The 15,685-nt window shown below is 36.1% G+C and overlaps 2 protein-coding genes across 3 annotated transcripts; both read right to left on the bottom strand.

Annotated features, from left to right (window-relative positions):
- Window positions 1-1,812: 1,812 nt before the first annotated feature.
- On the bottom strand, window positions 1,813-14,475 carry LOC140149176 (protein rolling stone-like). Of its 2 annotated transcripts, none has more exons than XM_072171378.1 (3): window positions 14,190-14,475; window positions 5,457-5,697; window positions 1,813-2,883 (listed from the first exon to the last, which is right to left on the bottom strand). In XM_072171378.1, the coding sequence occupies exons 1-3, from the start codon at window positions 14,271-14,273 to the stop codon at window positions 2,201-2,203; spliced, it is 1,008 nt and encodes a 335-aa protein (XP_072027479.1). In that variant the 5' UTR covers window positions 14,274-14,475; the 3' UTR covers window positions 1,813-2,200. The 2 variants fall into 2 exon arrangements, with proteins under 2 accessions (XP_072027479.1, XP_072027478.1); XM_072171377.1 differs by lacking the exon at window positions 14,190-14,475 and adding an exon at window positions 8,346-8,797.
- LOC140149316 (uncharacterized) lies at window positions 9,030-14,044 on the bottom strand. The gene is made up of 3 exons (XM_072171581.1): window positions 13,991-14,044; window positions 12,367-12,610; window positions 9,030-11,472 (listed from the first exon to the last, which is right to left on the bottom strand). Exons 1-3 carry the CDS (start codon window positions 14,042-14,044, stop codon window positions 10,814-10,816), a joined length of 957 nt encoding a protein of 318 aa, XP_072027682.1. The 3' UTR covers window positions 9,030-10,813.
- Window positions 14,476-15,685: the final 1,210 nt, after the last annotated feature.

The raw sequence follows: 15,685 nt of genomic DNA, 5'->3' as shown, positions 1-15,685 counted from the left end.
GTTCAACTAAATGCGTTCAACATAATTATTTTTAATTACTCAAAATCGACTATGGCATAGTCTAGCATCTGATTTGATATACCATTTACATGTAAACCTTGTAGCCCAATATTGGGCTATTCCAGAAAATAGGTGCACATAACTTTTAAAGAAAAGAAATGTCTGGATTTCCAAGTTTGCTTTCTGTTATTGGAAAAAGCTTGGAAATGAAACTAAATGAATGGAAATCACAGAAATGTCCAAAATGAGCTCTCAAATTGAGGAATTCCAAGTTTGAACCATATTCTGTTGGATTTTCTCGCCTTTGGACACTTTAAAAGTCCGGATTTCCAACAATCACGACTGGACAAAAAGTCCGGAAATCCAAACTCCTCTATATGGCTGTGCATCTATTTTATGAAATAGCCCATTGCCACTGTAGGAAACGTTATGGAATTCAATAGGGCGACTAACATTGAAAATTGTTGACCTATACCGACATTAAAATACCATCCTATAAAAATTCCTTTATTATATAACAATTTCTTCTTATAGCTTTTTCCGATCCAGCATAGTGTTTGACCGTAACTTATTTATAAACCTTCACTCCTAGTCGTTATTATTAGTATAGATTATGATTATATGTGAAACAAAAGAGTTACTTTCATATACATATATTCTTTAGTACTATATTAATATATTGCACTCTTATGCCAGGTCAAATCTGACCCGGAAAAGGACGTTAGTTGGGAGTGTACTCGGAATTCCGGGTCAAAAACTAGTAGGATTTCTGGGTCATTTTGGCCAAGAAATTGTCACAATTTGGATCCCAGAACTCCAAATAAACTCCTAGCTGTCACGGCAGAAATAAGAGTGTGGGAGTAGGTATCGTAGCCCAGTTTTGATTTTCGAATACATCCAGGACTGAATCGGAGGTAGAAGATTCCCGGAGAAGATTCTATTAAACGGGCTGTAAACTTTGATAAAGTGACGTTGTAAGTCATCTTTGGAGGATTTGTAAGCTCTTTGTTATATGCGCTATATCAATGTCAAAAGTAACACATACATTATATATATATATATAGATATTCTCAAGGAATGCAAATCTTACAAATATTAGGCTTTCTCGACGGGAATTCAAGCAAATTCATAACAAGTATTGAATTTCTGCGAGTACGCCGTTGGTTATCACAGTACAGGTGCAGCCGGTCCCTGAGTGAGTGCTCGAGCTTTCGTCAGATGTGTCTCTGACTTTATCAGACCATGTGAGAGACACATCTGACGAAAGCCATAGACCACTCACACAGGGACCGGCTGCACCGGTACTGTGATAATCGACGGCGTACTATAGAAATACTATAACTTTAAAAAAAGTTAGACTCTACATGTACATGTTTTGCGGTTCTTGATACTTAGTATACATATGTGGCAAGTTAAGTGCCACTTTTTTGGCCATAATTCAAGAGTCACTCACAAGACCTTCAACTTAAAGATCGAGAATTATACCTGTATATAAAGTTTTTGACAAATGTGGGGAAGAAAATTGCCTTAACCTTTAGTAGTCATGGTGGTAAATCATGACATCCATCAAAGGACAAGGAAAAAGCATTTTCTTGAGATTACTGATTTACTGTGATGGTTAATGATGCTACCGAAACTACTTCTGATCGATGGAAATTTGCTGATGCTCTCACCTTGGCAGAGATCACTAACACTGAAGCAAAAACAAAATCAAAGCAAAAGCTTAACCACTATCTGGATGCTTTAGATGATTGGTGTACGGTCAACGTTATGCCAGCCAAATGTCATGTTTTGCATGTAAATTAAAAAAACAAATCCTGTCCAACTCTCACAACTTTCTTTAGGTGATGAGGTCCTTCAGGCTGTCGATCACATGAAGTTACTTGGGCTGGAAATTCAAAATATCTAGGTTGGGACATACAAGTTAAAAACATGATATCTCGTGCTTAGTAGAGAAGTTTATTCATGCTCTATGCTCTTGATAAACATGCTGCTCCAGTTGTGGATATGCTGACCATTTTCCAGGCCTATCCGACCCATTTTAGAATGATTGTGCAGATTATATGCAATGATTACCACATCAACCGTACACGATTACCGGTATATATTTACTGCATTTACACAATTTTCCCTGTACAACAGATTTAACAAATGCTGATACAAACTTTACAAGCATTACCGAATATAGAACTAAGGATTCTCAATGTCTCGACATTCGACAGGATTCAAACCGTTCTAAAGTTCTCCTTATTCGATAAAATCCATAAAGCACGAGATGTAAAAGAGGTGCAGAAACAAAGACTACGCCGACCATCACTACTGCAGTAGTGATAGTTTCTCTCTCCCAATCTAAAGAACCTTTATATAAATAAGTATTACCATTCACCTCGTCAGGAGCATATTCATTCAGTCCTCCAGCCGCGTAATATATTGCCGTGAATATAAAATACACTAATGCCATTATGCTTGGATGTATGAAGTGGAGTATACGGTAAGGACTGCCAATTAAGAACTGATCAACTAAAACAAACAGAAGGTTTACACCGTGAATGTGAAGATTGAATACAGTTACAGTACCAGTTTCAGGATCGAAATCAAGGATCCAGAATAACAGAGTGACAAAGAATGCTGCGGTAAACGAAATGTTCTGGAATAACCAGGTGACCTTGAAATTCCACGAGAGAGATATGTTTGAAGAGGTGTTTTCTGTCATGCCTGTGGTAGAGTCTTGTTTCTCTACATCTTCATGAGAGTTGTTTTTCTGAGGGTCAGCGTCAATTAAATGGCCATGATTGTCGTAACCGTTTGCTATCTTGTTGTCTTTGGCAGAGTCAGCGACAGGTGATAATTCTAACCCTTCACCTGCAGTTATTGTAGACGAGACTAAAAGTGAAATGGGGAGTAAAAGAAGAAATGTTAGTTTTTCTAATAATCAGTGTTTACAAAAATGCTCGGCATATTTATATATCCTGTAAACGTAAGTTAGTCAAAAAAGGTCTGATTCAACTATTTTTCGACTAACTAAAATACAAGATACAATTTTTTATTCAAGGAAAATAATGCTGAAATTATGTATATATTTCTATTGCTAAAAGAATAGTAATATCATTTCACATTAATTTGCATCATTTCTATATATTTTCATTTACCTGCATTACTAATTGATTATTAATGGAATAACTAATTAAGTGACTAATTATTTATCAAAAATCTGTAATATTACTGTTCTTTTAGCATTATAAATACATGATTTCAGCATTATTTTCCTTGAATAAAAAAATTCTATCTTGTATGACTAATTTTAATTGAAAATTAGTCGAATTAAACCTTTTTGACTAACTTAAGTTTAACAGTATAGACTTATATATCCACTAATTGATGCCATTTGGTCCATTAATGAAATGAAGCGTAACATAATTGGTCAAATACAAGAAATATTACATTTTCGTTGAAATGGTATATCGAGCGATTGAAGCGATTTATTAAATTGTAAGTAACAAAGTCGTGCAGTATCTTGGTGGAGCTAGTTATTTTTATAATTTTTGAGATCGTCATAAAAATAGTATTTGAATTGGCTTTATCGATATTCTTTGCAGTTGTAGATTAATGACACAACTACCTGACATTAAAATCTTATTATACTATTATATCTCCGTTAAATGATAGTACTCAACAAAGCTCCTTTATGACCCGAACAAGCCAGAATAGAGAATAGTATGTTATGAAAAAAGTAGCTGAAAGAAAACTCATTTAATTGGCTAGATCGCGGTATTTTCATTTGGGAGCATTAAGGGTCTATTGCCATTTGGTCTAATACTATTTCGTCTAATTCCCGTTTAGTCTATATTCAATTGGTCTATTACCAGAAAGGCTAATTGCCACTTAGTCTAATAATCATATAGTCTAATGTCTATTTAGTCTAACATTGTTTGGTCTAATAACCAGTATGTCTACTAACCATATAGTCTAATAACCATTTGGTCTAATATTTTTTCAATAACCGTTTGGTCTAATAAGGGGTGGTGCAATAATTATGTGTACCCCCGGGGTGAATTATAGGGGGGCAAAGATTTTTTGGCAGGCCAAAGGGGGGGCAAGCATTTTTGGCAGGTCGAAAGGGGGGGTCAAGCGATTTTGGCAGGTCGAAAGGGGGGCAAGCAATTTTTGGCACAGATATTTTGGGCACCGTTTCTATATTACGCCCTAAAAAGGCGTAGGAAAACGTTACGAACACGTTCAAATATGCAAAATTTCCTGCTCGCTGCGCTCGCATTATATGTTAAGACAATTTAAGGTTTTAAATTCGGGTTCCCCAAAATCTTGCATGTGTAAGGGGGGGCAAAGATTTTTGGCACATCAAAGGGGGGCAAAGGTTTTTGGCACATCGAAAGGGGGGGCAAAGATTTTTGGCAGACCATTTTGAGAATTCACCCTCCCGGGGGTACACATAATTATTGCACCACCCCTAACCGTTTGGTCTAATAACCGTTAGGTCTAATACTCGTATGGTCTAATAACCATTTAGTCTAATACAATTTCGTCTATTTATTAATAAACTAAATGCTTGTAAGACTAAAATGGTTTGTAGACCAAATGGGTATTAGACCAAATGGCTATTAGACCAAATGGTTATAGACCAAATGGGTATTAGACTAAATGGTTGTTAGACTAAATGGTTTTAGACTTAATGGTTATTAGACTAAATGGTTATCGGACCAAATGGTTATTGGACCAAATGGTTATTGGACCAAATGATTATTGGAAGTAATGGATATAGACCTAATGGGTTTAGACGAAATGGATGTAGACGAAATGGATATTAGACCAAATGGTATTAGACCAAATGGCAAATCCCCGCATTAAGCTATACGGAGTTGATATTTATTATATTAATTTTATTGAATACCACCTTTTCCCCCGATAATTTCTATTTACATAAGTGTGGTTATCATGCTTAAGGGGGTACTACACCCCTGTGGTAAGTTTGTGACTATTTTTGCATTTTTCTCATAAATTAATTACACACTGGTAACAAAAGTTATGTATATTATTGGGGCAAGGAATCCAATTACTACACTGAAATTTCAGTGAATCAAGACAAGCGGTTCAGTAAATATGATAGGAAATGAGGTACATCCTAGCGGTACCTCATTTTCTATCACAAGTATCGAACCGCTTGTTTTGAGTCACTGAAATTCCAGTGTAGTAATTGGATTCCTTGCCCCAATAATATACATAACTTTCGTTACCAGGGTGTTATTAGTTTTTGAGAAAAATGCAAAAATAGTCACAAATTTATTGAGGGGTGTAGTACCCCCTTAAGCTGCCCACGATATCAATTATATTGCTTGAAAAAAAATAGTACTAATACAAATAATTGAAATAATTAATGAAATTCATAAAATAAACTTATAAATGACCACTCATGGACTTTTTGCAAGAGCAATTGACCATACCTTTAAACTTTGTGTTCTTGTGATATACTAGCGTTCCTATGGCGGATGTCCAGAAATATATACCCAAACAAAGGTAAGACCAATTTGATACATAGATGAACCATTTGGCTTTGGTATCAGCTTGTTTGTAATAAGGAGGTTCTCCCCAGTATATAAGAATTACTATCCACCATACAGTGAGGTATATAGCTGCAGCAAACCGGTACAATATCCATGTCGCAGGTTGAAAACACCATCTGGCCTGTATAGTGAAAAGTTTCCGAATTAGGGACCGTTCACAAACACTTGTAAGGGGGGGGGCTGATGCAAAAAGGGGGGCCCTGAAAATTGTTGACCCTCCTAAGGGGGGCCTGAAAAAATGACCACACATTTTCCTGGAAAAATTGAGTTTATATGCTTTTCTATGGGGTTGACCCATAATTTTCATGTCAAAAAGGGGGCTGAAATTTTTGAGGTCTGTAAAGGGGGGGGCCCGAAAAATTTTCGCGATGAAATTTTTTTGCATCAGGCCCCCCCCCTTACAAGTGTTTGTGAACGGTCCCTTAACGTAATGTTTTTTAAACTTTATAAACATGTTATACATTGTAAACGCGTTTTGGTCAAAACGTTTAGTTGAATAACATTTCGGGTTAGGCCAAATAAAAAAATAAACATGTTTCACGTCCCTCCCGCTTCCTTTTTGAGGTTTTCTCAAATAAATTTTATTTTTGAAATTCAGTTATAACTTTTCAAAAAATATGTCTAGGAAGTTGGGATGCTTTCTATAGCCTTGTTAAGATACAAGAAACATTTTAGGAAGGTTTTGTGATCATTAGAGGCGGTGTAACTCTCAGAACAACAAATAAAAAAGGGCCTCCTCCTTTTTCCAGGCATTATTATATGTACAGATTGTACGCTAAAACAGCTCTAAGTATGGGTATTTACACCAATTTTGCGATAAAAAATAGAAAATAAAAAGCCCCCTCTTCCTCCTTTTTTTTGAAAACCCGGACGTGAAACATGTTTTATTTTTTTAGCATTATATACAGGTTACGAAAATGTTTTGAAACGTTTTGTATCCTGCAATGATTACCATGTCATATACAGGCTGTATCAAAATGATTGGTACCAATCAGTGTTGGTGTTTAATTGACAAGCCTGCTTCTTCAATATGCAAAATTGGATTCCCTTGAAATGCCCTAGATGCATAGTTTCATGACCGTTCATAACATTTATTATTTGAAACGTTTTATATCCTTGTTTAATAAGGTGGCTCCTATTTCGCATTTTGACATGATAGCCGTATCCATAATCATTGGAAACTGACTGGTACAAATCATTTTGATACAGCCTGTAGTCGATTCCATCACAAGCCACTACGTTTGACTATACTGGGTTGGTAAAACAGTGGTATAGGGCAAAGCACCCAGCAAACACAAAACGTTTTTAAAACATTTTAAACAAGTTACATTGGTTTTTGGTTTGGCAAAAACGTCACACGTTAAATGTCTGGTTATATAAACGTCAGGACTCAGGAATACGTTTTAAAACGTCTTGTATGAAAACACAATATATTTTGCGAACATTTTTCGCCAAATATTTTGTCAACACTTATATAACACTATGTTAGAATATTTCGAGTAAGTTATTGAACAACTGTTTTTGAATGTTATGAAAACGTAGTAACCCGATATTTAAACGTTTTCAGACAACCTGTTCTAATCTTTTGCGAATAATGTCAAAAACGTGTTGTCTTTGCTGGGCAGAGATATTTACGTTACAACCAAGTTGGACTATTCAGTATGCACTCAATAGTCACTTTAGTGTGAAAAAAACTAATTGTTTATTTTTATGAATATAGCATCCATATTTTTGTTAAAAACTAAACAGTTCAACCTGGCTCCAAAAAATAAAGATGGCTTCTTTGCTCTATACTTGATTCACCCTGTATATCCTTTAATTACTGATGGTCTAATCGTTCATGCTGTTCCAGTGGATATAGGAATCAAAATCTTGGTCCCGAGGCAGGGTATTATGCAAATCCAGTTAACACTGAATAATAAATCAAGAAAATACATTAGAAACGTGCGTGGAAAAGTGTCTCATCCAAAATGGATAGCAATCTGTATACTGAAGACAAATTATTAATCTGTTTTTCCTGGCCCGCGCTCATTTTTTTTTCAGTATTACTTATAAAACAAGTGCGGAAACTAAAAAGTGCTCTTGATGAAGGAATGAAAATGAAATTCAGCTGAGAATTCTTACCAAGACAGCAGAAAAGCGGCACGACCTAGCTCGAGATACTATAGCTTAAATACAGGTTTACATTTCACTTTCTTACATTATCTTGCTGTATTTCAGCTAGAGTGTCATAGGTAGAAAATCTGGGTTTTTTTTCTGAGAACAATACAAACACGTAATCTTTTCATGACTTCAGTGACGCGACCTCGATGGCCATCATTTTTATTCACCATGTCCACTAAGATACGTGTTCATCACAACAGAAATTAACACAATAGAAATAAGCATCAACAATTATATAGAAATAAGAAAACCCACTTTTAGGGCTCGTGTCTGGCGCGACCGTCCGTTATTTTCCCGAAATGTGTATTATTTCGAATTAAGAAAAGCAGGTATAATTCAGAAGAGGCGTTAAAATTTGGGTATGGGTATAATGACGGGTTACGGTAATATACATGTACATGTAGGGATATACTTCATGTACTTGGGGTTTTGTCCAATTCGGAAGCGCGCCCCTTTTAATTTTGCTCAATTCAGAATAACGCCATATGCAATAACATGTATATAGGAAACCGGGACACGGAAATAATCTAGCTAATTGCTAACAAACCCATTTTGTATGATGAGTTAAGATACTGACATGTGACATACATGATAACAATAACATACCTGTGGAATAACAAACGATCTATCGGAAACACCACCAAATCCGAAATTCTTAAGTTGAAATTCTCTCTTGAATTCATCCATCATTAATACTCCATCTACTGATCTATGTCTGTTTACATACAGAATCCGTATTATTACTATGGTATATAAAATCAATACATTTCTAAACAATAAATATATTATGATATCGATATATTGACATCCGTGTAGTACAAAAGTAGCATGACGACTCGACACAGACCGGTGCATTGAGTCAATCAGTACTGGCGTAATTCCGATCCATTCCGATATCCTTAACCGTAACGGAGGATGACTAAACTGGTGTTCCAAAACTCAAGAACTTTCAATTTTTCAGTTCTTCAGTCTGATAAACTATGATCTGAAGTGAACTCTCAGATACCACTACATGATGTCATGAAATATGCCCCGTGCTTGATTATATCAGTAGGATGCACACCACTAACGAACAAATTGGTAAATTAATGCATGTAATGCGTTTCCCATGGTGATTGCAGTCACGTAGCTTGGATCATGATGACAAGGAAATTGCTCAGCAATCAGACAAACTCAGTATCATGTTTATCGTCGATAAGTTCATAGTTCGAAAATCATGTTTTTGCGATAAACTCCCAAAAAATTGTTTCGGAAAAAACATTTTTTATCAACTTTGCTTTGAAAAACCTAGCCGTGCGCATCTCAGATTGACGGGATTTTATTTTCGATTTGGGTCCATATGAAAAGTTCAGAAGTTTTTGATCGAGGTTTTTTTGCCGTTATCTGCCCAGGAAAAGCCGGGTCTCGGGTGATATTGTCATCAAGTCATGGTATTAAACTTAAAGGGGCCTCATCTAGTATAGGACTATGAAGTAAACTGGAATTGGCGCCATAGCCATTAATATGAATCAATATTATCATGATCATGGGAAACATTTTCTGGTCACAAGTTGCGCGCCAGTGGTGTGGGTCGGATGCAATTGCCTTTGAACCACACAGGTAAATCTTCCGCCTGGGTTCCGGTTGTCATGCCAATCTCAATCTGTGTGTGAGTATGGCATAAACACTATAGCTGTGTTTGGTAGTAATTCCTATAAACAATTGTTTTGCAGAATTATTAAATGAGTGTACGCACGCACCGTGTGGAAGTTGAGAGCACACAAGGCTCAAGCCCTATGCAAAAGGATGACAAAATATGGGAACTTTGCTTTTCATTGCCACCTTTTTTGCCAAAAAATAGAAACACAAGGCCTTATACTTATTAAGGTCCAGAATTATTCTTACGTTTTTGTCTAGGTATGGTTGAAATGGCCTTATGATTCCATAGATACAGCATTTTCACGTAACTTCACACTAAGAATCACGAAAGTTATTTATTCATGTAAAAATTTGCCTTATTCGTACACTGAATACTATTAGTATTATATAGGTGATATGTGCTAATAGGCTATGGGAGTTGGTCGTCATTGTTATCTTGTTTTTAAAGGAAAACATGATATGTTAAAGGATGACTCCGACAATCACAACATTATGCCTTATATGTAAGAAAAACAATTATCAAGCACGAATCACATGGGGTTATTTAAAACAAACTCATAGTGACCATAAAAACGAATAAAAACATCCGACTCTCAACACGCGATATTCAAAATTCCCGGGCACCGAAATTGTCGATTGCAATGACGTCTCAGTAATACAATGAAGGCTGACAACAAATGAGCACAAATAACCACGACGTCATTGCACTTAGATAATTCGCTGTCATAGTCCAACGTCACTTCCTGCCGTCACTTTACTTCCGTAGTGATGGATCAAGCGGCTGCATAACAACGCTATCTACGCTGTACACGTCAATGTTCTGCTGTTTGAAAATCAAGTTTTAGCCATTTCTTATGGGTTTCACTGCCATGACTGCCTAGTAAGCATGGTAAGCTTTTGCAAGATGTTTTCCTTCTGAAAATATGACTGGTAATTTAAAATTTTGATAAATAAATAAATTCCATACATTGATATCGCCATTGCGGTTCTCATGAAAGCGTGATCCAGTCGCTATGGTAACCCCCGGGGTCACCAATATGACGTCATGTCACTACGATTATAACGATAGCGAATTTCGGCGCGGGAAATTTGAATATCGCGTGTTGATGTCCGACTGTTTGTATTCGTTTTTATATGAGTTTGTTTTAAATAAAACAACGTGATTCGTGCTTGATATTTATTTTTCTAAGGAATAAAGTTATGATTGCCGGAGACCCCTTTAACGGAAAATGCTAATTTGTTCACATGCTAAAATGCCAATACTAGCTGGGAATTCTGCGGTCTCATTTTCATATGTAAAACCGACAATTTTTGGCTATAATGTCGACAGATACAAAACAATGAGCTGCCTTTTTTTAGCGATTTCTCTTTCGGGAATTAATTCTATCATGCCACTCAGCATCAAGTTAATTTCACTGTCAAGTATCGATATCCAATCAAGGATTCTCAATGTCTCGACAGAATTCAAACCGTCCTAAAGTTCGCCTTATTCGATAAAATCCATAAAACACGAGATGTAAAAGAGGTGCAGCAACAAAGACTACGCCGACCATCACTACTGCAGTTGTGATAGTTTCTCTCTCCCAATCTAAAGAACCTTTATATAAATTGGTATTACCGTTCACCTCGTCAGGAGGACATTCATTCAGTCCTCCAGCCGCGTAATATATAGCTGTGAATATGAAATACACTAATGCCATTAAGCTTGGATGTATAAAGTGGAGTATACGGTAAGGACTTGCAATTAAAAATTGATCAACTAAAACCAAAACAAGGTTTACACCGTGAATGTGAAGTTTGAATACGGTTACAGTTCTAGTTTCAGGATCGACATCAACGATCCAGAATAACAGAGTGACAAAGAGTGCTCCAGGAAAAGAAATGTTCTGGAATAGCCAGGTGACCTTGAAATTCCACGAGACAGATTTTGATGAAGTGGTACTTTCTGTCTGATTAATATCATCATGAGAGTTGTTTTCCTGAGCTTCATCGTCAATTTGATGGTTATGATTGTCGTAACCGTTTGGCATCTCTTTGGTAGAATCATTGACAGGCGATAATCCGAGGACTTCATCTGCAGTTGTGGTAGATGAGACTAAAATTGTAAAAAAAGGAGTAAAAAAGCAGAAGCTGCTATATTTGTAATCGGTTTAGTTCCTTCGGTGGTCGTTATGCTATGTATTTTATTCCATACGACACGATTGGTTATTATATCAACAAAAGAATGAAAGAAAAGAAAGAAAGAAAGATCCGAAAGTATAGTATTTGTAGCGTTTCCCTTATGTAAATTCTAGATTATAGTTGTATATTATTGCAAATATTTTCAGAGTAGCCCATTTTTGTCATCTAGTTAACGCGGTTTTTCAATTTGGGGAGCATTAAATATATGACTGTTAGCTCATAACAGTCATAACATCTTTTTACACTGACTTTGAAACCTCTCATTTTTTACACAAATAAATGTAGTATCATATTATAGCTATGTTTCAGTACCAAACTCCTCCTCTCGTTCATGCCAAGTTTATTGCCTTTTTCTTGAATAATTAAAATTAATAATTTCTTGAATAATTAAAATTAATAATAACAATTATTATTATTATTAATTTAATAATAAAACTAACAAATTTAACAGTTACAATAGTTTGCGTTGAACACAATGATCACTGAATACTTAACTTAATGCGTGCGGGTTTGCGAGACAAACCTTTTTAAGTGGAGGCTCATTTAATTTTTTTTAATTACTGTGCTTTGAAAAAAAAGGAAAACAAGTTATGCATGTGTGTGAGGTTTTTTTTAAAACTCACTTTGTTTTGTGTTTTGACGCTTGGCGGCCATTATTATTATTATTTTATTTTATTTTTCGTCCGACAACTAAAAAAAGAAGACAAAAGCATGTAAAAAAGCTGTCACCCCTGGTTATGAGACACAACATTTTTTCATTTGGTCTTTGTAAGAATTTATAAGCCATTGAATTAAATTGGTACCGTACCTTGGAACTTTGTGTTCTTGTGATACACTAGCGTTCCTATGGCAGATGTCCAGAAATATATACCCAAACAAAGGTAAGACCAATTTGATACATAGATGAACCATTTGGCTTTGGTATCAGCTTGTGGCGTGTAATAAGGAGGATCTCCCCAGTATATAAGAATAACTATCCACCATACAGTGAGGTATATAGCTGCAGCAAATCGGTACAGTATCCATATCACAGGTTGTAAACACCATCTGGCCTGTAATTAAAATTGTCCAGAAAATACAGCACTAATGTTGGGATTAAAAATTATTATCCTCTTTTGCCAAATAAAACATATCTAAGTCCTAATCCTAACTATACTCCTAATTCTAACTGGCAATAAAAGTCAAATCTACATATTTAGCTAATTTTGGAAGTAAAGGTCAAAAACATGCGTTATTAGGGTGTTTGCGTTTGCTTTGTGAGCAAAATCATAACCTATACGACACATTTTGAATGCTATAGTCTTGTGCCAAGTATTTGATTCAAATTGCCAGAAAACATGTAATTTCCACATTTCCCCTGAAATTCAAATTTGAATTTTATTGCCAGTTAGAACTAACTAAAGGATTAAGAGTTACTTATGTTTTATCTGGCAAAACAGAATAATTAATCGAGACAAAAGGATTCTGCATCTAGATTACTGGATTAGTATCCAATGTGGTACAGGCTTTATTGCGCGCGCCATTGTCATTCAAATTTAAACCATTATGTTTGTTGCATGGTTGATTAATCGATGAAAAGCAGACTTGAACCCAATAGAGAACATTTGGGATGTTCTGAAGAAGATGTCTAACACGTCCATCAAGGCACAGGTACAACCCTAGAGGTTTGCGCCGCATCCTTTTGAGAAAGTGGAACATTGGCCAAGAAGAAATAAGACACCTCGTCAGAAGCATGGGACGTCGCATTACAGCAGTTGTGAATAGGGATGGCGGACACACTAAGTATTGACGGATAAACTGAAGTAAACTGCATTTGACATGACTAAGATAAAGCCAAGAATTTTCTGCTTTACAAATGCTAAATTCCGCTTTTCTCCGCTTTGTAATTTTAGCACATTTCTGACATCATAATATTTAAAATTGTTTGCAAACAATCCAAGAATAAACTGATTTTGCAGCCCGGCCAATGTGACGATCAACGATCATTGTGCTGTTGCAAAGTTGGGATGGGTGATTGGGTATCATGGCTGCAATGGGAGGTAGGACAGGCGTTGTACGGTAAATCTATGGCGGATTTTACTTTATTTTGATGAATTAAGACCCATTTCATTTAGTAGTTTATTTATTTCTTTTCAATTGTATTTTTTTCTTTTTCTAGGTCATTTTTGCTTATTTTTTTTCTCAGAAATGCGTTTTCCGCTTTATCTCCGAATTCCGCGATTTTCGCGGAATTTCCGCAACGCGGAGAATTCTTGGCTTTAGACTAAGAGTACAGAATGAATCCATGAAAACAAGAATAACATGAGATTGAAAGAAATAAGTTCAATAAAAGAAGAAAATGTTTCTGTTAAACCATTTGGCGACCATTGTAAAACTGAAAGCATATCTGGACATTTTGATCAAAAACAGACCATTATACTTCACGGAAATACATGCACATTAGGCCTGCAAATACTTTCGTCATTGGCTTCAAACAATGGTTTCATATTGTATTAAATCATAACAATGTTAAGTTCAGGAAAAGGGCTGGTAATTTTATACTGTGACAATACACAACATAGATAGTGTAGGCCAAAGTTGTCAGAACTTTAACAACACCGTTCATATTGCATGTAGACATGACATACATACCTGTGGAATAACAAACGATCTATCGGAAACACCACTAAATCCCAAATTCTTAAGTTGAAACTCACTCTTCAATTCACCCATCATATTATATTCCTTTTGACAAATGTAGTGATATATAATTAATAATAAAGATAGCTTGATTGGCTGACCACCGAATTGAGTTGTCCTCAGCGACGGAAATGACGAAACTGGTAATTCCAAAAATGTATTTCAATTTTTCAAAACCATTTTCGATATCAAAATAAGATATAAAATTTCATTCTTATGCGTATGCAACCGGGATGTGCACAAGCTTTTTATGAATGGTTTCTTCCTCAATGACTATGATCAGATGAAGTATATAAAAATTATAGTCCCGAGTATAGTCCGTTCAACCAACCTGGAATTCGTTGGAATGGATAGGTCGTTTGGATTGAGGGGGCATGTGTAGTTGTATAATAATGTATTTTTGCCTATTGTCGAGACATACAGTTTATATCATCATGCAGTTATTGTTAACTACATGTATGCACACAACACAGGGGCACTCACATAGGTAATTGACCCGTACTAGTAGCGCTGTGCTGTGGGTATATGAGATGAACTACACTGCAAAATTCCTGGCGACAGAGTGACTACATCGCACTGGAACTCTGAAGTCACTACCGCCGTCACTCCAGAATAACGTACCCTATGGTGTCCGACAGAGTCACTACAGGAGAGTGACTACATCGGAAACAAGGCAGTAGGGTACTATGCAGCAGTGTCATCACGCAGTGACTACAACTGCTAGCCTCCGATGTGTTACCTGCTCGATGCCGCATCGGCGACTCATGATGTACACCACCGACTAGATTCCGACAGTGGTCCACATCTTGTAGTCACATCAAAGTGACTTCCGTAGCCAGTGTCCCATGCGTCGCCTGCTCGGTGCCCAGTCGGTGAACTTCAAGGTGACTACGCTGCCGAAAGGTCGTTGACCGAACCCTGTTATGAGTTCGAACACTCTGGGGACGCGCGCGTATATCTAACAAATACGCGCTGATGATGACAAATACGCGTATCATGCTTGTTTACTGCTTGTACGCTCATGAATGGAATGAGTTGGTTTTATAATTAATTGATTGATGCATGCTGTACAGTGGGTCCGTGGCTGTAGGCTACTGCCGTCTTTGTGGGTTTTTTATCGTGCTTTTGCATTCTTTATCATTTATATTAAAACTGTGAGACTTCCGATTCATTTTGTTTCATTTATTTATTGTTCTCTTTTATAATATTTTAATTCTTTTCGTGCTGCCTGTTTAATAATCTCATCAACTGTGTGTGTTATTTGCAGTTCTTGTTCTTGGTTTATTTGTTTGTTTCATTTCAAACGTTTTTATTTTGTTTATTTGTTTGCTTGTTTTCCCACAAAACTGATATCATTGCTTTGTTTACTTCAGAGGTTAGATGACATGTTTTGCTATCAAATTAGGCCTATTTTTTCATATTTTGCATGATAACGTTATATAGGCCTA

The sequence above is a fragment of the Amphiura filiformis genome, chromosome 3 (assembly GCF_039555335.1).
Source record: "Amphiura filiformis chromosome 3, Afil_fr2py, whole genome shotgun sequence".
Classification (NCBI taxonomy): Eukaryota; Metazoa; Echinodermata; class Ophiuroidea; order Amphilepidida; family Amphiuridae; genus Amphiura; species Amphiura filiformis.
Note: the sequence above shows the minus strand (reverse complement) of the source record. Positions and strands in the feature narration are given on the sequence as shown.